Below are 21,770 nucleotides of genomic sequence, written 5' to 3' on the forward strand. Positions count from 1 at the left end.
CAGTCGACAGCCGCTACAAGCAACGCCGACGTTGCTAAATACGAGCCCGCACGATGTTACGTTGGTAGCAGGTAGCGTCTGATGAGTCTCATAGAGATCACATGTATGTTGAACTAGATGGATATTGACAGACTCGGCCGCGTCTGGGCAGCGTTAGTAAACAGCCGCCATCTTAAAGCAGTAGAGCGCTAAGCGCTAATAAATAAGATTAACGTTACTGTCTCTAGTTCACGTAACATTAGCCCTGCGGAGCACCACTAAAACTTCCACTATGGAGGCTCCAGGCACTATTTTTGGGCACAAAGACAGAGGATTGGGGTGAAATCCACGTTCTGAGGCAAAACAGGTGGATTGATGAGTGTGAACTACCCTGAAATACACAGGTGTCTGAACTGTATAAGTGCATTGGGAGACGGCCGTGAGTTCAATTATTCTTTCAATCAATCATTCAATCTTTCACATTTAATTGCGGTAATTTTATGTCATGAATAATATGAAAACTAAGAGTGTGACAATATCTCGATACAGCGATATATCGCAATATTTTGCAACATGATGGGTTATCGATATGCTCCCGCCAAGAATCGATACTTTTATTTAACATATTGGCTATACAATGGAGTATGGATGCTGTAAACTGCTCAATGTTTGTTGAGCAATTCCTTGGCGGTCCACTAGGGACGCTCGGGAGTGGCGGTGAGGGTAAAGTGCGCACAAGTTGTCTAGAGGAACTCCAAGTGGGTTGAAAAAATAAAAAAGCTCCGTGAGAACGGTGGAGGAAAAAATGAGAAAAATATTGCTACAAATCACACATGGGGACACACTTTAGATTTTACACCAACAAGAAAGGAAGTAAGGTGAACAAGGACTTTGCTGTATGCAAGAATTGTCTAAGAAAAATAAGTTTCACTGGGAGCTGGTGACGTAGTGGACACTGGAGTTTGTGAGCTTCGCTTTCATCACTTGAGGTAAGAAAGTTTTGCAATGTAATTTACTTTTTAATTTACATGTATTATTTTAATGACATTTGGTGTTGAATGATATAAAATAAACCAGGACCCTAAACTGGATGAAAATGAATATCGAACAAGCCCACATGAATTTACCGATTTATTTGAGAACCAATTTCCATCTAGTTTACTACACAAACTGTTATTACTGTCATTTTGATACAATAAGCTATACAAATGGTTTGAATAGGTTCCAAGATATATAAAGTGATGTGCATGATAATTAATGTAGCCTACATATTAAAAATAGGTAATTATTGAATTTTTAATTTCTATACATTCAATTCATATTTTTTTTAATTCAATACTTCCAACACAAAAAAAAATCAGGATTTCAACTCAAACGCTATGAAGTAGCTAATATTTTTTGTTTTATTTTGTTGTTTTTAAGGTGAGGAAGACTGTGACTGAGCAAGTCTGACATCTTAAATGCTGAAGCAGATAGCGGAAGTGCTCAAACCAAGCAACAAAGTTCATAAACGAAGAAAAGACCCACCAATTTTATCATTGCCCCACTCCAAGCTCAACTGCTGACACCTACGGCACTTTTTATTTATTTATTTTTTTAAAGATTTAAAACTTTAAAGAAATTAAGGGTGCCATTCATCATGATCTCTCCAAGCGACATCAGTGGTCGTGGTTGGTTTCCTCTATATGTGCAGGGGCACAATTTGCAGTAGATTTTTATTTAACAGCAATGTTGCACAGAAAAGGTGTCACTGTTTAATAAATGACTTTTTTTTTTTTCGTTTCAACAGTTGTATCGTAGAATGTCATGTATCCAATTTCTGACCAATATATCGATAATTGCTGTATCGTGATACAATCGTTATCGTGAGCCTTGTATCGCGAATCGTATCGTATCGTGAGGTGCCCTGAGGTTCCCACTCCTAATGAAAACACTCATAAGTAATGATATATTACATTATTTTTTTATTTATTGAAACCTATATACAGTGCGCCCCCAAAATTTTGAATATCAGGTAAAAGTTGTTTTATTTTGGTAGATTAAACCAACAAAATTGAGTATGTCAATTTGCATGTACCACAAACCCAAAAAAAATGATGAAAAGCTTCAGTTTTGTACACACTTGCCACATGTGTAATTCAAAACACCTGCAAAAGGTTCCTCATTCTTTGAAAAGTCAGTCTAATATAAGATAAAATTATAGCTAGTACCTCAAAAATAAAATGGTAACTTCACACAAAACCCTTTTTATAAGTTATTTGGGGAAAATTCATATTTGATTCATCTTTACAAGTGTAAAGGAAAACTCTTTTCTTGTTTCTAATGAGGCTTAAATTTGATGAACTCCTGTGCTAATAGGTGTACAGTGGTACCTCTACATACGATCACTTCGACACACGAACTTTTCGACATCCGACGTAAAATTTGAGCCGCCATTTGTTTCTACATCCGACGAGTTGCTCGAAATACGACGACATGACAGCACTGCAAACGAACGCACGGTGGATTTTCTTGTGTGAGAAATCAACACAGTTTTCAAAAAAAGTTGATACAGTTGGAGAAACAAGGAAAAAAGTGATGCTTACCTTTGAAATGAAGATGCAAGTTATAGAAAAATATGAGCTTGGGGTGCGCGTCCCTGAACTGGCTCAACAATACAGCTCCATGGTCCTCTTCCGACCACCGTTCGCCACTATTTATAAGTTAAGGTGACAATTATTATTGTGGTAACATTGCCAAGGAAATCGCCAGCTTCGTCACGTTTTTATCATTTATTTAAGAACTTATCCAACACAAAACGCCCATTGTCTTAAGCAGTTGACTGCTCTCAAGAAAACGAAAGTATTATCTCTACCGCACCGACCTATCTCACTGAGACGTCAGCTTCGCGGTGCGTTCAGGGACAGTAAAAAGTGTCCGCCATATTAGAATCCGATTCGTTACATTATTTACAGGAATAATTATTAATTCTTCTTATTATTATTATATTATTCTGAATTATTTATTTATATCTTATTTGTTTTTCTATGTTTAATTGTCATTTGTAACAGTGCCAGCAGTATTTATTAAGAATTTAGTGTATGTTTTTAGGCTTTGGAACGAATTAATGGAATTATAATGTATTCCTATGGGAAAATCCTGCTCGACATACGACCATTTCGACTTACAAACAAGGTCCTGGAACGAATTAAATTCGTATGTAGAGGTACCACTGTATTTAGAAATTGAAATATATAATTTATGCATTTTAAAAAAGTTTACCATTGACAGCATGCAATTAGTCACGATTTTAAAAAATGAATCGCTTGACGGCACGATTATTATTACAATATTTTAATAAGGTAGGTCATGACATAAAGAGGGCCGGTCTGTGGCACAAAACTTTTTGTTTTAATTGTATCTTCAATAAATGTGCATTCTTTTGTCAAACGCACTTAGTAATTGAGGTTAAATTTGATGTTCAGTGCTTTGTTTTTTTAATATGATTAAATATTATCAAAATAATGGGTGCGAGAAAAGTATAAATTTTCAGTTTAAATGGCATTAACCCTTTAACACCTAAGCCTATTGTGGCCGAATTTGCATGCATTTGATGTTGCCTTTATATTTCAAAGAAAAAATTGTTCACAATGGCCAAGTTGGGTCCCTTTTTTAAGGACACCTTGAACTTCATGTCCAAACTGTTGCTTTCTTCACTGACCAATTATAATCCACATTTTGGACCCAAAAAGACAAAAAAATCCCAAAATATGTTTTCAAAATTTGTAATGTTGATGTCCCATTGACAACCAAACATGCTCGACCAAACGTTTTGAAGCTTGATAATATTTATTCTACTTGTTAGGATAAACATTCAATAGAAAAAAATAAGATTGAATAGTTTTATGTCTGACAATTCAACACAAACAGCAAGTATGTTCATAGGCGCTTTTGGCCTTTACACATACTATGGTCAAAACGGGTTATATACAGTGCAAAATAGTGAGAAAAAAAAAAAAATCATCTAACACAAAAAGGGTTTGGAGGATATCTCTTTGTGAAGTTAGGTATTATACCCATCACCTTATCTAAAGTATTTACGTACATGCAACCAAGCTTCTCGAACACTCATCTTTATAAAATTTTCTTGAAGAAAAATGTATATAACATTGAAAAAAAGTATTTAAAAAAATATTGACAAGTAGTTCAGTTCAATTCAAATTTTTCTGGCATACGACTCAATAAAGTTTTTTTTTTTTTTTTTTTGCGAACTCAATAAAGCTTCTGCATGAACAGGTCACGGAGCTGCGTCACACAGCCTACTCCGTCCTGTTTGCGCGCTGCTGTCAGCCTGTCACTTCTACTCGTAGAAACGCCGACTCATCCCAGGAAAACAACGGCAAATACGGCTCATCTTCTTCCTCGAGTTAATGAAATAATGCATTAGCTTGCGCTAAATTTAGTTTTAGATTCATTCTGCACGTTTCAAAGTCGCTCGCTCAAACTGGCCGTTGTTTGCTTCAGCATGCCTCCTTTTCCTTAGTTGGCGCCTCGCTCGGAAATGCATTTAATTTTTTTTTTCAACAAATGTCCACATTCGGTTCGTCCTTCTTGACATCACAACGACTCTTGGGATATGTAGTCTTTTGTGCTTCTTTTGGTTTTGAAAAAGGACAAGAAATGATGGAAATATGGAGATAGATACATGGTCCATGCAGCGTTTTAATGCATATTTATTAGTGCAATAAAACTATAAAACTCAAATGACAATATCTCCCGTTTTTCTTGGTCGATTGACTTCAAATAAAAACTGGTGTGGACATCAACTTCCGTACTTTCAAATGAGACCAACCAGCGGCACGTGGGTGACGTAATTACAGCGTGACGAAGCTTCAAAGACGACATGGGTAAACGCGTCGCTGCCGACACGTTCGGTGTTAAAGGGTTAAAAAAAAAGGTCTAAAAAGTCTTGAATTTAGATTTATCAATCCTGGGGGGGGGCCCTGCTATCGGTCAATATATCGGTCGACCTTTTATAAAAAATAAAAAAAAAAAGATCATAACCCAAACAGTTAACATAACATTTATGTTATTATGTGTATTGGCTGATATTTGACGAGTTTGGGGGAGGGGGGAAATCCACGTATCGGCCCGTTTTTTGGGCCGGCTGATATATATAGTTTGACCTTTATAAGAAAGATAATAGTCTAAACGGTGAACATAAGCATTATGCTATTAAATCAGTCATATATCGACTGATAACTGCCAATCTTACAAAGAAAAAAAAAATCCACATATCGGTCATGGATTGAAAATAATAAAATAATCATCCAAAGAGTGAACATAAATTATCCTATTATATTGACTAATAACGGCTGATCTTGGGAAGAAAAAAAAAATCCACATATTGGCCCAATATATCGGTCAGCTGATATGTAGTATATTTGCCGATCTTGGGGGGGGAAAAAACTCCACATATCGGCCCGATATTACAGATGGCCGATATATCTGTTGACCTTTATTAGAAAACTAATCATCCAAACAGTGAACATTACAGTTGTCCTATTATATTGGCTCATATCTGCCGATCTTGAAAATCCATCCATATATCGGCCCGATATTGGTCAGTCAACATATCGGTGGACCTTTATAAGAGAGATCATCACCCAAACAGTGAGCATAACAGTTATGCTATTATATTGGTTTATGTATCTGCTGATATCGGCCAATCTTGGAGAGAAAAAAGACACATATTGGCCAATTATCAGTTGACCTTTTCATAAGAAAGAAAGATAACACAAACAGTGAACATAAGTTATCCTAATACATTATATTGGCTATATATTGGCTGATGGCCGATTCTGAAAAAAACCCGTATCAGCCGAGCTTTAGTATTGACCTTTTGTCGCGTTTTAGCCATTTATGCTGTTTTTTGCCGACTATGTTGGCAGTGTTAGCGCTTCCTTTCCTCAGCTGTTGTGCTTTCGGTCTCTTATTTTGTGTTAGCCGTATTATATGCTAATTGTGTATTGATGCCTCTCACTTTTCTTTGATTTGTGGCCCCTTATTGTGTGTTAGCTGCTTGCGCTAACTGTGGATTACTGATACTCACTTGGCTTGGAAATGTGGTTTTTTACCCGCTTACGCTAACAATTTGATGCTTACTTTGTAGGCAGCGTTAGTGCTTCCTTCCCTCAGCTTGTCGCACCTGTAGTTCTTTTTGCATGTTAGCCATATACGCTAACCGTGTTTCGCTACCGCTCACTTTGCTTTGATTTTATGACCTTTTATTGCGTGTTAGCAGCTTAGGCGCTAACTGTGGATTACTGCCGCTCACGTGTCTTTGAAATGTGGTCTCTTGTTGTGTGTTAGCTGTTTACACTAACCGTCTTACACATGCTGTGTAGGCAGCGTTAGCTCATGTTAGCCGCTTGTGGTAAATGTGACTGGCGGCAGCTCACTTGGCTTTGAATTGTGGCCTCTTGTTGCGTGATAGCCGCTTAAGCTAACCGTTCTACGCTTGCTAGGTAGGCATCATTAGCGCTTTTTTTTACCACAGCTTGTTGCATTTGTGGTCTCATTTCTGACCTCTTTTTGCGTGTTAGCCACTTGCGCTAACCGTGACTGACGGCCATTTACTTGGCTTTGAATTGTAGCCTTTATTGGTGTTAGCCGTTTACGCTTGCCATTTTACGCTTTCCGTGTAGGCTTATTATGTATGTAAACTTAATATGTAGGAGGGGTGCATCTTGGCCAGAGAAAGAACACATTCAATTGCCAGTTGTCCTCCCTCCAGTCCAGGGGGCGGCGGTGTTCGCCGAGCTTCTGTCGGCCGTGAAGAGGACGCTGGCGCGGGTGCTGGTCATCATCGCCAGTCTGGGATACGGCATCGTCAAGTGAGTGCTTCGAGCCCGGCCCGCCTCCCGCGTGTTTGGTCACGACGCAAATATGTCCGTCAGGCCACGGCTGGGAGCGCTGCTCCACCGCGTGGTTGCCGTCGGTCTGCTCTACCTGTTGTTCTCCACCATTGAAGGCGTCCTGCGAGTCAACGGCGTAAGTTAGCGCGTGTTAGCTAGCTAGGCGCGCATTCTGACAAGACGTCTGCTTTCAGGACAGAAGCAGTGACGCCGGAAGTTTGTTTTTGTGCGACGTGGTGTTAGCCTTCACCGACTCCTGTGTCATCTGCTGGATATCCTTTGTTGCTTCGCAGCCACTGGGGGGAGCCAAAAGCGCCAATTTCCAGATATGTCTTCAAAATAAAAAGTTACTGTACTTATAATTGAATGAACAAATAGATCGAAATTGAACAATAGAAACCTATAAGTAAAATTGTAGATTATAAGATTGTAATATATTACTATACTGTATAAATATAATATTGCAGCAATGGCATAATTAGTGACTCATTTAAAAATTGATATAATGTGTTTTGTTTTTTTTAAATAGATATAATAAAGAAATACTAATGTTGAAGTCAAGAAGAATTCAAACAAATATATGAAAAATCTAAATGTTGAAATAAATCATCCAAATTTTAATTCATGAATTAAGATACTGAAATACCGTAATTTCCCGAATATAACGCGCACTTTTTTCCCCCAAAATCAACTTGTAAAATCAGGGTGCACATTATAAACGGGTACATGGATGGAGACAGAAATATATATATATATATATATATATATATATATATATATATATATATAAACCGATTTTTTTTATTGACACGGTTGTGTTGAAGAAACGTATGCGGCGACACGTTGCCGACCATTACGGTATGTGACGTCACCATTTTGTTTCAGTAATACTTCGCTCTGATCAGCCGAACGATTTAATCTGTGTTAAATTCTGATTTTTTCACTCTTCATAAAGCACAGAATTTAGTTTCTTGAACTCATTTGAGTCAACATTTATTGCAGCTCCGCAACTCGGACCATAACAAACGTAAGCACACAGACTTCCTGTGTCCGTCAACTATATCTGTCCCTCGGGAAACTCAAACCCAAATAACAATAGTTCCTATTGTTACTGTCGTGTCGACAGCGATGAGCTCTCACGGATTTCCGACTTAAACGTTCTCACTTTCATTTTACCTGATCAATCCATGGAAGAAACATTTATTCATCATGATGAAACGAGCAAGTTATACAGCAGCCTTTAAAAGAAAAGTCACATCTGTTTTGTTTTCTCCTAGATTCTGGTAAGATGGAGAAGTTGTCAAATCATATTACTACCGTAAATATTGTCAGTTTATGGTAATGTTTTGAACAACCAATGTGCTATGCTTGTGCTGTGTTTCACCAGTCAGTAAAATGACATTTCTGTAACTGTACACGAGTTCTGTTTTCTTGTATTCTTCTGTTTATTGGTGCTAAAATTAGGGTGCGCGTTATAAACGGGTACAATAATTTTCCCTAGATTTTACAAGTAAATTTGGGGTGCGCATTATACACGGGTGCGCCTTATATTCGGGAAATTACGGTAGTAGCTTTTAATGACTCTTAATTCAAGAAATAAATTATGTGTGTATATATATATATATATATACATATATATATATTTCAACTTAATAATGGAAATAATGTTAAAATATTTTTAAAATAGAAATTAATCTGTTAATATCCAATTAAATGCTGAAATAAATCATCCAAATTTTAATTCGTAAATTAAAAGAAATGTAGAAATAAATACTAAAGTGATAGCTTTTAATTTTAGATATTTACTTCATAAAAATGGATATAATGTTGAAGTAAATTAAAAAAAAAAAAAAAAAGTAATCTATTAATATCCAGTTAAATGTTGAAATAAATCATCCAAAAAATGTATATATATATTTTTTTCCAACTTAATAATGGAAGTAATGTTATTTTTAAAATAGAAATTAATCTGTTAATATCCAATTAAATGCTGAAATAAATCATCCAAAAAAAATTATATATATATATATATTTTTTTTCAACTTAATAATGGAAATAATGTTATTTTTAAAATAGAAATTAATCTGTTAATATCCAATTAAATGCTGAAATAAATCATCCAAATTTTAATTCATAAATCAAAACAAATATAGAAATAAATACTAAAATGATAGCTTTTAATTTTAGATATTTACTTCATAAAAATGGATATAATGTTGAAGAAAATTTAAAAAAAAAGTAATCTATTAATATCCAGTTAAATGTTGAAATAAATCATCCAAAAAAATTATATATATATATATTTTTTTTTTCAACTTAATAATGGAAATAATGTTATTTTTAAAATAGAAATTAATCTGTTAATATCCAATTAAATGCTGAAATAAATCATCCAAATTTTAATTCATAAATCAAAACAAATATAGAAATAAATACTAAAATGATAGCTTTTAATTTGAGATATTTACTTCATAAAAATGGATATAATGTTGAAGTAAATTAAAAAAAAAAAAAAAAAAGTAATCTATTAATATCCAATTAAATGTTGAACTAAATCATCCAAATTTTAGTTCATAATTTAAGACAAATATAGAAATGAATACTAAAATGATAGCTTTTAATTTGAGATACTTTTATTTCATAAAAATGGGGATTCTTCTTTTTTTTTTTTTTTTAATTAAAATGAACATTAAAATGCAATGTTGAAATAAATATATAAATCTAAATAAAATACTTAAAATCAATAATAAATAAAGAAATAATAATACATTTAAATTTCTAGAAAAAATTTGAGCGAAACTAACTTTTAACGACTCAGTTATTGATTTCATTACATTTAAAACAAAAATTTAAATCTAAATGAATAATAAAAAAAATATAATCAAAATAGTTGTTGAAATATTGTTTTATTACTAATGTTATTGATTAAATTTGTATTATGTATTCTAAAATGATTTTATGGGTGAAACATGGTCATATAACAAGGGTCTAACATATCGGAGAAAATGCGACAGTTACAAAAAAAAAAAAAAAAACAGTTAAGCGATAGTTATGAGGTAGATATCCGTGACTTTTTTGCAGAAGCCATTTTTTCATTTTGACGTAATTTTAAAAGTTTCAAATATGCGAGAGAATTTTTTTTTTTTTTCTTACGAAACGAAATATATGACATCAATTAATAATTCTAAGCTAAAAATGGCACATTTTGAATAATAAAATATAATTACCTTGGTTTTATGGTTGGGTTGAAACAAAAGCGGTTGCGCGACGTCTGTAAACTGTGGTTTTCAGGGTAAAACGGACAAATTAAAAATAGTTTGGGGGCTTAATACACCATGAATCTTCTATTGCAGCATATAGACATATTGTTCTATCAAACACAGTTGTTTTGGCTTAAAATACAGCCGTTTCTTTCACAGAGGGGTGCAAGAGCAGAAACTGCTTTTTTACCCATTTTAACAATTACAGGCCTCTCTAATCTTTTCAAGTAGGAGAACTTGCACAATTGGTGGTTGACTAAATACTTATTTGCCCCACTGTATTTTTCCATTTAAATGATGTAGATTTAGAAACGATTGGTGAAATAAGTCAATGCTGAAATGAAGAACATATCGAACACATTGATTGGACCGGATTGGATGTCTATCGCCGTCACTGGCACTGAAGCCCGAGCGCTCAATCCCAACCAAATTGAACATCCTTGACTTGCCGCCACATCTTCGTGAGTCTGGCTCAGACCATGAAGCTTCTCCGCCTCCGCCGCAACCTGGTCAAGCTCTCGCTCTACAGGCACTTCACCAACACGCTCATCTTGGCCGTCATCGGTGCGTACCTTCAATCGTCCCCGCTCTGAACGGATCGGATGTCAACTGACTTGCGCGTGTGTTTGTAGCGTCTGTCATTTTCATCGTTTGGACTACAAAGACTTTCAAGATGGCCAAATGTCAATCTGTAAGTGTTGGATTTGTTTTTACTTACCAAAAAACAAAATAGCTGATTTTCAGTGCGTGTGTTTGGAGGACTGGCGCGAGCTTTGGATCGATGACGCTTTCTGGCGTTTCCTGTTCTCCGCCATCCTGTTGGTCATCATGTTCCTATGGCGACCGTCGGCCAATAATCAGAGGTGGGCCCTTGTTTCTTTGGCATTTTGTTTATTTTTGGGTAAAAAAAGAATAAGATCCCCTTTCATTACCAACAGGATAACCATACAATTTCAAATGTTCAAAAGGCTGCATGTTTTTGTCATTCACGTCATTCGCAAATAAAAATAATATGGCGGAAAACACTCAGGTGATTTGAAGTTCGGCTCTGAGACCCCCAATTTGGCCAAATTTCAAAATTGTCAGATATGCGATGTGATACATCATTGGAAAGTTTGAAATCTCAATTTTCTGGGGGAAAAACATTTTGAACTGGAAGGCATTTTTATTTTTTTTTAAATAAAGTTTCTTAAACAGCAAACTAGGGCTGCAGCTAGACATGTGCCGGTTACCGCTTTCACGGTTTACCGTGGTGTGAAAACGTCGCGGTTTCAAAACCACTAAAATTTTCCGTCATACCTTAGTACGGTATTCGCTATTTTTCATGTGCCAAAATGCAGCCGAAGTGGCTTGGTGCTGCAGCGCTCACCCTTCCCGTTTGTTGCCGTGAGTGTCAGTGACGCTATTCAACAGCCAGCAAACCCAAAAACACACCCTCCAAACAGAAGGCGTACTTTTCTTCAATTTATTGAGCTCTCAAATCGTGGTGAAATATACAAATGAATACATTTAAAACGTTATACAATTGTATTTTTCCACATGTGAGTAGGTTCAACAGGATAGCAGTAGCACCATGAAAAAGGTCGCCAAAAACAAAACATACATTTTCCTTTCAAATTCAATATACAAACTATCTAAAACTTACAAAGACGAATGTTAGCCTCGCTGAGTGAGAAACAAGCTTGAATGAAGGGGGGAGAAAAAAAAAAGGATCGCGTCAAAGATCGCTAATTGCGAAAGGAGGTCTCACTCCTCACTTTTTGTTTTAGATGAAACCTTGAAACCTCAACAGTATTTACATTTTAACTAACTTATAAAACTAACTTATACATTTTTAACTAACTTATTAACTTATGAATTCTTTGTTCTTTTAAACACAAAGGCCTGACATCATGTAGAAGAGAGTTGACACAGTGGCTGAAAATGGCGAAACTTCAGCTTCTCCCCCTCAAAAAAAGTCATACAGTATATATTTTTAATTTTATTTCGAAGTGTTCTTACTTTTTTATAGCAATTATTTTGTTCTTGCTCTATTATTGAGCAACTTGAGCTCTGGCTGTGGGTATAGTCTAGGTTCTATTTATTTTAATTTTATATAAAATATTTGTTATTTTTTGTTAATTTATTTATTTTCACATTAATTTATTTTCACGTTATATTCATGTTCCAATTTGCAAATATGTTCTGAAAAAAAAACCTGTTCAATGGAAAAAAAGTTTTTTTGTTTTTTTTTTTAAACCCATACATCTCAAAATTTTGGAGCTATAATTGCAATACCGTGATACCGCGGTATTTTTGCTCACGGTTATCGTACCGTCAAAATCTCATACCGGCACATGCCTAGCTGCAGCTATAAAATATTTTAGTAATCGAGTAATCGACTGAAAATTCTATCGATTAATCGAGTAATCGGATAAAACAAATATATTTTTAGGTGAAGAGCAATTATAAATTTACATGAGAAAACAAGACATTTCATCTAAACTTGAACCATTTTCAGTCAATCAATGTCTTTATTTTCGATGTATATTGTTTTAAAACAGCCAACAATTGCATCTCAGATGTAACTAGAATTAAAAAAAAGACAAATTCACTGCTTTCACTCAAAAAACCTTTACATCTTATTAAAAAATGTATATATTTATTCCTAAAAATGCCATTACGCTTGATAACACACATCACTTAAAAGTTAGGATTTTTTCCCCACCTGTTTCAATTGAATTTCTATTTGTGTCAAGCCATTTTTGAGTTCTAGTTAAGTTTTACGCTACTCTAAACTGTAAGTCCTGATAGGATTTTGTGTTTTTGCAGTGTCCAAGATAAATGTATGATACAGGCTGTATTGGAGCACATTAGGGACCAGTGCTACTTGGTGTTTTATCCAGCAATGACTACTAAGCTAAAATTGATAGTTAGCATTATTGAGTTTTTATTTTACACCCTTATCACTCCACAAAGCTATGTTATGTTAAAGCCTGTATGTAAGACACGTTAGCCACGCATCGAAAGTGGTCATAATTAATAGAAACCTAGCCCTCCGCAGGGCTAACGTTACGTGAGCTAGTGACTCAGACTGTAACGTTAATCTTATTTTTTAGCGTTTAGCGCTCTTTATTAGCGCTTAGCGCTCTACTGCTTTAAGATGGCCGCTGTTTATTAACGCTGCCCAGACGCGGCCGAGTCTATCACATTGCATCTAGTTCAACATACATGTGATCTCTATGAGACTCCTCAGATGCTACCTGCTACCAACTTAACATCTTGCGGGCTAGTTTTTAGCAACATCGGCGTAGTTTGGAGCGGCTGTCGGCTGCGGAAATGTTTTTTATATTTTTTTATTGCTTCTTCCTCTACGCACGTGACGTCAGCGCGTTGTCCCGCATTAAAAGTAGTCCGAGCGAAACGTGATGCTTAGAGCTGTCAAAATAAACGATTACTCGAGGTGAATAAAATTACTCGGATCAGTTTTTAAACTCGAGTTACTCGAGTTGCTCGAGTATTCGTTTCAGCTCTACAGCAAACCCTATCTGGAGGTGAGAGCACGCGAGAGCAGAATTACAGACGCCATGACTTTAACGAGATATTATTGTGCACTTACCTTGTTTCGATTCAAAAACACCATGCAGCATGTATCACCGAGTGTCAAGACCAGACATGTCCAAATCCGGCCCGGGGACCAAATGCGGCCCGTGGTCAAATTTCATCCGGCCCCCAGCCTCTGTCATAAAATCAATAACATCTGGCCCGCACACAATTGGTCAGCAGTACTGCAACCAGCATATGAAATAGCTTACACACGAAATGCTGCTCCTCATTTACCCACTAAAAGGCAGCAGCACTTACTAACCGACCTCTATTATAAGCATTCATTAATGCTTATGACGTTGTAATGTAATAATTATGACTGTCAAATGACAGTGTTATGGCCAAGAAAATGTTACCAAATACCATAACTAGCAATTAATGAAACAACTGGAACAGTAACTGAAGTAATAATTAGCACAGAACATGATTGTTATTTACATCTGTAGCGCCGCAATGCATGCTAGGAGGAATGTTGGATGACAACAGTGTTGAAAGCAGGTGGCAGCAGAGGTTGACTGTCTCCCCCAAGGGAGCACCGATGGCCAGATGAAGCTTTTAGAAACAATAAGGCTTTGCACCCAATTGGTTCAAAGCTTAATGGTGGTTCATTTGTCTCATGACAGTCTTATGATGCCATTGTCAAATGAAGTGTTACCAGTTAATATCTTTTGGAGTAAATATCCCATAATACAATGAGGACAACTGCAGCTTATAGTCCACTGCGGCTTATCTATGACCAAATGCCGTTTTCGTGTCGAATTTGGTGGGTGGCGGCTTGTAGTCAGGTGCGCATTATAGTCCAGAAATGACGGTAGTTTAAAGCTGCTGGTACAGAATGGGGACTGGAATTTTTTATTTACTGTTATTTTTGTATATTTGTCAACTGTTATATGTTAACTTGATACTGATATAGTAGTTTGGTTTAGCCTGAGAGGATTTTTGAACAATTTTGGAACTAATGTACAAAACATTAAAAAAAAAAAAAAAAAAGCAGGGGGCTGCATCAATAATCGTTTTATAATCGAATCGGAGCCTCTGAATATGGTGAAACACAGCACAAGCATAGCAGTCAGTAAAATGACATTTCTGTATCTGTACACGAGCTCTGTTTTCTTATATTCTTCTATTTATTGGTGCTAAAATTAGGGTGCGCGTTATAAACGGGTTCAATAATTTCCCCTAGATTTTACAAGTAAATTTGGCGTGCGCATTATACACGGGTGCGCCTTATATTCGGGAAATTACGGTATATTTTTTTGAAATAATGAGAATGTTCACTTTTTTTTTTTCGTATTTATTTATGGGGAAGCGTCACTAAGGTTGAACGGAGGCTCCTTTGTCAATTTTCCCACCGATGTGTTGCAGGTACGCGTTCCGGCCTCTGGTGGATGAAGAGGACAGCGACGAAGAGGAAGAGGAGGAGGAGCTGATGGTGAACGAAGCTTTCGGTCAGACGTCTAGCTCGTCTCGTCGCTTACCGCCGAGCAAAACATAATGCAACTGTGCTGCTGTTTTTTTTCCCCATCAGAAGGCATGAAGATGAGAGGCGTCAAGAACGAAAGCAACGGCAGCGCCGCCGCCGCCAGAGCCAGCAAAGTGGTGAGTCCATGTTAACTACAAGCTGGACGTTTTTTTTTCTGAGAAATTCAGATTATTTGCTGGCTTTTTTTCCTTTTTCAATCAACATCAACAAAATAAATGAATAATAATAAATAGGTTCAAAACAAAATATAATAATTTTTTTGTTTCAATCAATATAAATAAACGAATAATCAAAATAATAAAAAATACGTTTTTATCTTTAATCTTGAAGCTTAATAAATTTTTCATCCATTTAAAAAAAATGTGAAAAATTTAATAAATGTAAATATGTTGACAAGTATCTAAAATACCTAAAATATATCGGTATAAAAAATTTAATTTAAATTTATATTTAAAAAAAAATCTTTTTGGCTTGTTTTTTTTTAGATATTCAGATGTGGTCACTTTATTTTTGCAGGATGAAGATCTGAAATGGGTGGAGGAGAACATCCCGTCGTCAATGGCTGACATGTAAGTGCCGAACACGGCGCCGCGGTATCCGTTGCTTGACGCTCACGTGAACTTTTTCCCACAGCGCCCTGCCGCCTCTGCTCGACTCGGAGGAGGTGAGTTGGCGCCGTATTTCGCAAACTTATGTTACGACATTTTTTAAAAATTTTTATATATATGTATATGTATGTTTTCTACGGAGTCCCCCGGGTGCCATGGTAGAAAAAATAAAAAAATCATAGCTAATCTGTCCCCACAGATTACTAAACTGTACCCACAGTTTACTAATCTGTACCCACAGATTACTAAACTGTACCCACAGATTACTAAACTGTACCCACAGGTAGAAAAAATAAAAAAATCATAGCTAATCTGTACCCACAGTTTACTAAACTGTACCCACAGATTACTAAACTGTACCCACAGTTTACTAATCTGTACCCACAGATTACTAAACTGTACCCACAGGTAGAAAAAATAAAAAAATCATAGCTAATCTGTACCCACAGATTACTAATCTGTCCCCACAGATTACTAAACTGTACCCACAGTTTACTAATCTGTACCCACAGTTTACTAAACTGTACCCACACTTTACTAAACTGTACCCACAGATTACTAAACTGTACCCACACTTTACTAATCTGTGGGTACAGTTTAGTAATCTGTACCCACAGTTTAGTAATCTGTACCCACAGATTACTAAACTGTACCCACAGATTACTAATCTGTACCCACAGTTTAGCAATGACCCAGAAACAGTAGTCACCAATGTTTGGCGGGGAATCCGAGTCCAAACGCCGAGGGACCAACCGAGCAACCATCTGCACCATTTGCCCTTGGCGAACAAAGGGGTTTTAAAAGGTAACTATTGCACATTTTCTTTGGTAGCCGTCTACATTTTCAGGTGTCATCAATCAATATGGCATGTTGTGTGTTAGTAGCCGCTAATGCGGCTACTAAAAATAGCTAACTGACAAATGAACACTACTTGAATTAAGCACGCACGGACATGACAGCAGCACAGAAAATGTGCAAACACAACATGCCATATTGATTGATGGCACCTGAAAGACGCCTACCAAAGAAAACGTGCAATAGTTACCTTTTAAAACCCCTTTGTTCGCCGAGGGCAAATGGTGCAGATGGTTGCTCGGCCGGTCCCTCGGCGTTTGGACTCGGAGTCCCCGCCAAACATTGGTGACTACTATTTCCGGGTCATTGCTAAACTGTGGGTACAGATTAGTAAACTGTGGGTACAGTTTAGTAATCTGTGGGTACAGATTAGTAAACTGTGGGTACAGATTACTAAACTGTACCCACAGATTAGTAAACTGTGGGTACAGATTAGCTATGATTTTTTATTTTTTCTATCCTGGCACCCGGGGGGCTCCGTAGTTTTCTTTGTATTTGAAAGCATTTCTTTTTTTTAGAAACTGGTTTGAAGAAAATTTTAAACATTTTTCTATATTTTCTTTTGTTTTGATTTAATTTTATTTTATTTTTGCAAGCATTATTTCTTTTTTTCAAAGGTTTAATTAAAAAAAAAAAGTTTATTTTAGATAATTTTCTGTATTTACTTTTATCTTGTGACTGTTTATTTTTAATTTTAGATGTTTTATTTTTCATTCACTTTGTATTTCAGCTGCTTTTAAATTAATAAAAAATACGTTTTTTTTTTAAATATTTCCTTTTTAATCATTTGTTCTATTTTTGCAAACAGCATTTGTTTAAATTTTTTTCAAACGTTTTAATTTATAACAATATTTAAAATATTTAAAATCCATATATATATATATATATATTTTTTTTTTATTACTTATACATGATATAGTATATGTATACTTATATGCTTTATTTTTGAAAGCTTTTCTTTGTTTTTTAATTTTAGAAACTGGTTTAAAGAAAATGTTAATGATTTTTCTATATTTTCTTTGTTTTGATTTAATTTTTAATTTAATGACTTAATTAAGAAATTAAAAAATATATATATGGAAATTTAATTTGGAAAAAAATGTCCTCCTTTTTCATTATTTGTTCTATTTTTGCAAACATTATCTTTAATTTTGTCAAAGGCTTTGATCAAAAAAATAATAATTTTCTGTATTTTCTTGTGACTGTTTTTTTAATTTTAAATATATTTTTCATTCACTTTGTATTTTATTTGCTTTTAAGAAAAAATTAGTACAATAAGTAATATATATTTTTTAAGCTTTTCCTTTTTAATTATTTGTACTAGTTTTGCGAACAGTATGTTTATTTTTGTTTTCAAACGTTTTAATTTATAAAATACATTTAAGATATTATTTAAAACCTATATATTTTTAATGATTTTTTTTTAACTTTGATTTCATTTAAAATATTTTGCTTTTAATTAAATTTCTGTAAAAATTAATTTCAGTAACTATTATCATTTTACTATGCATTTTATTTTTCATTCACTTTGTATTTTATTTGCTTTTAAATTAAGAAAAAATAAGTACAATAAGTAAATAATATTTTTAAAATATTTCCTTTTTAATTATTTGTACTAGTTTTGCGAACAGTATGTTTATTTTTGTTTTCAAACGTTTTAATTTATAAAATACATTTCAAATATTATTTAAAACCTATATATTTTTAATGATTTTTTTTTACTTTGATTTCATTTAAAATTAATTTCAGTAACTATTATCATTTTACTATGCATTTTATTTTTCATTCACTTTGTATTTTATTTGCTCTTAAATTAAGAAAAAATAAGTACAATAAGTAAATAATATTTTTTAAATATTTCCTTTTTAATTATTTGTACTAGTTTTGCGAACAGTATGTTTATTTTTGTTTTGAAACGTTTTAATTTATAAAATACATTTAAAATATTATTTAAAACCTATATATTTTTAATGATTTTTTTTTACTTTGATTTCATTTAAAATATTTTGCTTTTAATTAAATTTCTGTAAAAATTAATTTCAGTAACTATTATCATTTTACTATGCATTTTATTTTTCATTCACTTTGTATTTTATTTGCTTTTAAATTAAGAAAAAATAAGTACAATAAGTAAATAATATTTTTTAAATATTTCCTTTTTAATTATTTGTGCTATTTTTTCAAACATTTTAATTTATAACAATATTGTAAAATATAATTTAAAATATATATAAACATATATATAAATGATTTTATTCTTTACTTGGAGTTAATTTAAAGTATTTTGTTTTTAATTAAGTTTCTGTAAAAATTAATTTCAGTAACTATTATCATTTTATTATTTTTCTTTATATTATTTTGCAATTTATAATTTAGGATTTTCCATGATTTTGAAAAAAAAAACATTTTTTTTTACTTTGATTTTTATTTATTATTATTTACGTATTTTCTTTTTTTGTATTACTCAAACAATAAATATTATCATTTATATTGAATATAATTAATATTCAAAAAATATAATGAAACGCTTGATAGTGGAATTAAAAAATATATGCCTATATTTCATTGTCTTACCTTTTGCATACCACTAGAGGGAGCAGGCGTACCGCTACAATTTATATGATAGTGACAGTTGTTTCTGTGTCAGGAAATCATGACGACCAAGTTTGAGATGTCCAAGATGGAGTGACCTTCAGTGACCTCCTTTATGAGCTTTGTAAGCCTCAGTCGCTCTGCATTTTTCTTCTTCTTCGACCTTTTTTTTTTTTTTTTCCAACAGTCACGTGACTAAAATGACTTTGGAAAATAGTCCTTTCTTCTGCCATTGACGGCGATAGATGTTCGTAATGTCGCTACGGGTGTTTGAAATCCTCGGATCATTTGTAATTAAATTTCTGTCGTCCTCGGTGAAAAGTTGAGGATGACAGAAATCGGAGGAGTTTACGGTTTTTATTATTTTTTATATATGAATAGTTATTTAAAAAATAAAAATGTTTACCGGGTTTTGCGTATTGTGTTTTTTGTAAATTAAAACAATAAAAAAATATCATTGAAATAGCATATTTACTCTGCTTTTCCTTTTTTTTTTCTTTCTTGAATTAAAATTCATGCTTATATTTTTTTTTTATATGTATATGCGTATACTCCAATATTTGTCAAATGTAAATTCAGGCATCACAGGGTTAACTCTTTCACTTGTTTGCCATTAAATATATACCGTAAATAGAATCATAATTATAACAAATAAATAAAAATGAAAATGAGAAAATAATAATTAAGATGAATTTAAAAAAATAAAAATCAATCAAATAAATAATAACAAATTGAAATAAATGAAAAATATAAATCAATATATAAAAATAAAATATTTGTTTAAAAATGACAAATAAACCAAAAATTAAATAAAAAAAAATAGTTAAAAACAATAAAACTAAATAAATGAATTAAAAAAATAATTAAAATAAATAAGTGAAATATGACAAATAAAAAAAGGAGGAAATATAAAATTAGTAATTATAAATAAATAATTAAAAGAAAAAATGACAATAAATAAAATCATTAATAAAAATAAATATACCAAAAAGTAATGAAATAGTTTAAATTAATATAAAAATGTAAACAAATTAAAAATAATTTAAAATGATACCAAAAAACTATGAATAAAAAAATTAAAAATGAATGAAATATAAATCAATGAAATGAATAAATAAAAATAAAAACATTGAAATAGAAAATTATATGGAAAATATAAAATTAATAAATAATATATTTTTTAAATGACAATAAAATAAAAATAAACCAAAATATATTTAAAAAAATAATAAAATAGTTAAAGAAACTAAAACATATAAATAAATGAATTAAAAATAATTAAAATATATAAATTAAAGATTAAAAAATATAAATAAATGAAATATAAAATTCATAAACAAAATAATTTAAATAAAAAATGACAGTAAATAAAATCATACAAATAAATATACCAAAAAATAATCATATAGTTGAAATTAAAAAAAGAAAGAAAAGTAAATAAAAAAATATAATCCAAAAAATAACTTAAGATAAATAAAAAAATAATAAATGAATGAAAAATAAAATGAAAAATACAAATAAGGTTAAATAAAAAATTATGAAAAAAAATATATATAATTAAATAGCTAAAATACAGTATAAATGAACAATGAAAAAAAAAACAATAGCATGAATGAAAAATAAATAAAAATGAAAAAAATAAACATGTAAATAAAAGTAAAACTATGTGAATAAAAGTAAATGAAAATAAATCCTCAAACCAAAAAATAAACAATTAGGGGGAAAAAGTTTAAATAAACTAATATAAGTTTATTGAAAATTAAAATTAGAATAATTAAAAAATATAACACAAATAAAAAAGTGAAAAAAATGATCATTTTAGAATAAGCAAAGGGGGGGAAAACATGTTTGTCACTAGTAGACGTCCAATCCATTTGAAGAAGGAGAAGCTCCTCCCACTCCAAATGAGCTTGGCGTCCATCACAGTCTGTGAGTGACAACCAATACATTCATCGACCATCCAAATTGAAGTGGATCAGCAGATTAATTGTCGATTAGTGGTTTCGCGGCACGTCCAAATCTGCCGTTACGTAAAAGGATGAGATTATCGATACGACCGCCGAAATAAGCGCCACGCCACACACCACACTCCACTTGTTAGATTTTCATCTTTATTGTACTATTTGTTTTTTCATTTTTCATATTTTTTCATGGTTTTTTGCTAGCAGACGTGAAAACTGGACCAACAAAAACATCGTCGTCGTTGTCGCGAGAGTGTAAATGACTGCGGGGGAAGGAACAAACATTGACAAAATGTGCTTTTACAAAAAGGAGACAAAAGAATCGACGGAAGCGTGTTGCATTCACTTGGGCAGAAAAAAAAAACGGAATTTTCAATTTTATTTTATTTTTATTTTTTTTGTCTTTTTTTCCCCTGAATATTCTTTTTGTTTTATAAGTATCTTTTTCTGAACTTAGTCTGATGTTTTTTAACTCAAAATAAATACAATTTTTTAAAGTTTTCTTGGTCATTTTTTCCCTCACTTGTAATTTATTATTTTTTTAATTTAGG

General features: G+C 32.8%; 1 protein-coding gene across 3 annotated transcripts in view; it reads left to right on the plus strand.

Moving 5' to 3' along the window:
* Nucleotides 1-19,980, plus strand: part of zgc:162698 (Transmembrane protein 87A-like) — a 33,258-nt gene extending 13,278 nt beyond the window's left edge. The window contains exons 10-21 of one of the 3 annotated variants that reach the window (XM_057839052.1): nucleotides 6,755-6,854; nucleotides 6,918-7,011; nucleotides 7,070-7,147; nucleotides 10,591-10,699; nucleotides 10,768-10,826; nucleotides 10,895-10,998; nucleotides 15,086-15,168; nucleotides 15,249-15,319; nucleotides 15,720-15,772; nucleotides 15,837-15,867; nucleotides 19,314-19,382; nucleotides 19,446-19,977. In XM_057839052.1, coding sequence (XP_057695035.1) covers nucleotides 6,755-6,854; nucleotides 6,918-7,011; nucleotides 7,070-7,147; nucleotides 10,591-10,699; nucleotides 10,768-10,826; nucleotides 10,895-10,998; nucleotides 15,086-15,168; nucleotides 15,249-15,319; nucleotides 15,720-15,772; nucleotides 15,837-15,867; nucleotides 19,314-19,355 — 824 coding nt within the window. In that variant the 3' untranslated portion in view covers nucleotides 19,356-19,382; nucleotides 19,446-19,977. Of the gene's footprint in view, nucleotides 1-6,754; nucleotides 6,855-6,917; nucleotides 7,012-7,069; nucleotides 7,148-10,590; nucleotides 10,700-10,767; nucleotides 10,827-10,894; nucleotides 10,999-15,085; nucleotides 15,169-15,248; nucleotides 15,320-15,719; nucleotides 15,773-15,836; nucleotides 15,868-19,313 lie in introns of all 3 variants that reach the window. The other 2 variants (XM_057839053.1, XM_057839051.1) reach the window with 2 other exon arrangements.
* Nucleotides 19,981-21,770: the final 1,790 nt, after the last annotated feature.

This window comes from Corythoichthys intestinalis, chromosome 6 (genome assembly GCF_030265065.1).
Source record: "Corythoichthys intestinalis isolate RoL2023-P3 chromosome 6, ASM3026506v1, whole genome shotgun sequence".
In the NCBI taxonomy this organism is placed as follows: Eukaryota; Metazoa; Chordata; class Actinopteri; order Syngnathiformes; family Syngnathidae; genus Corythoichthys; species Corythoichthys intestinalis.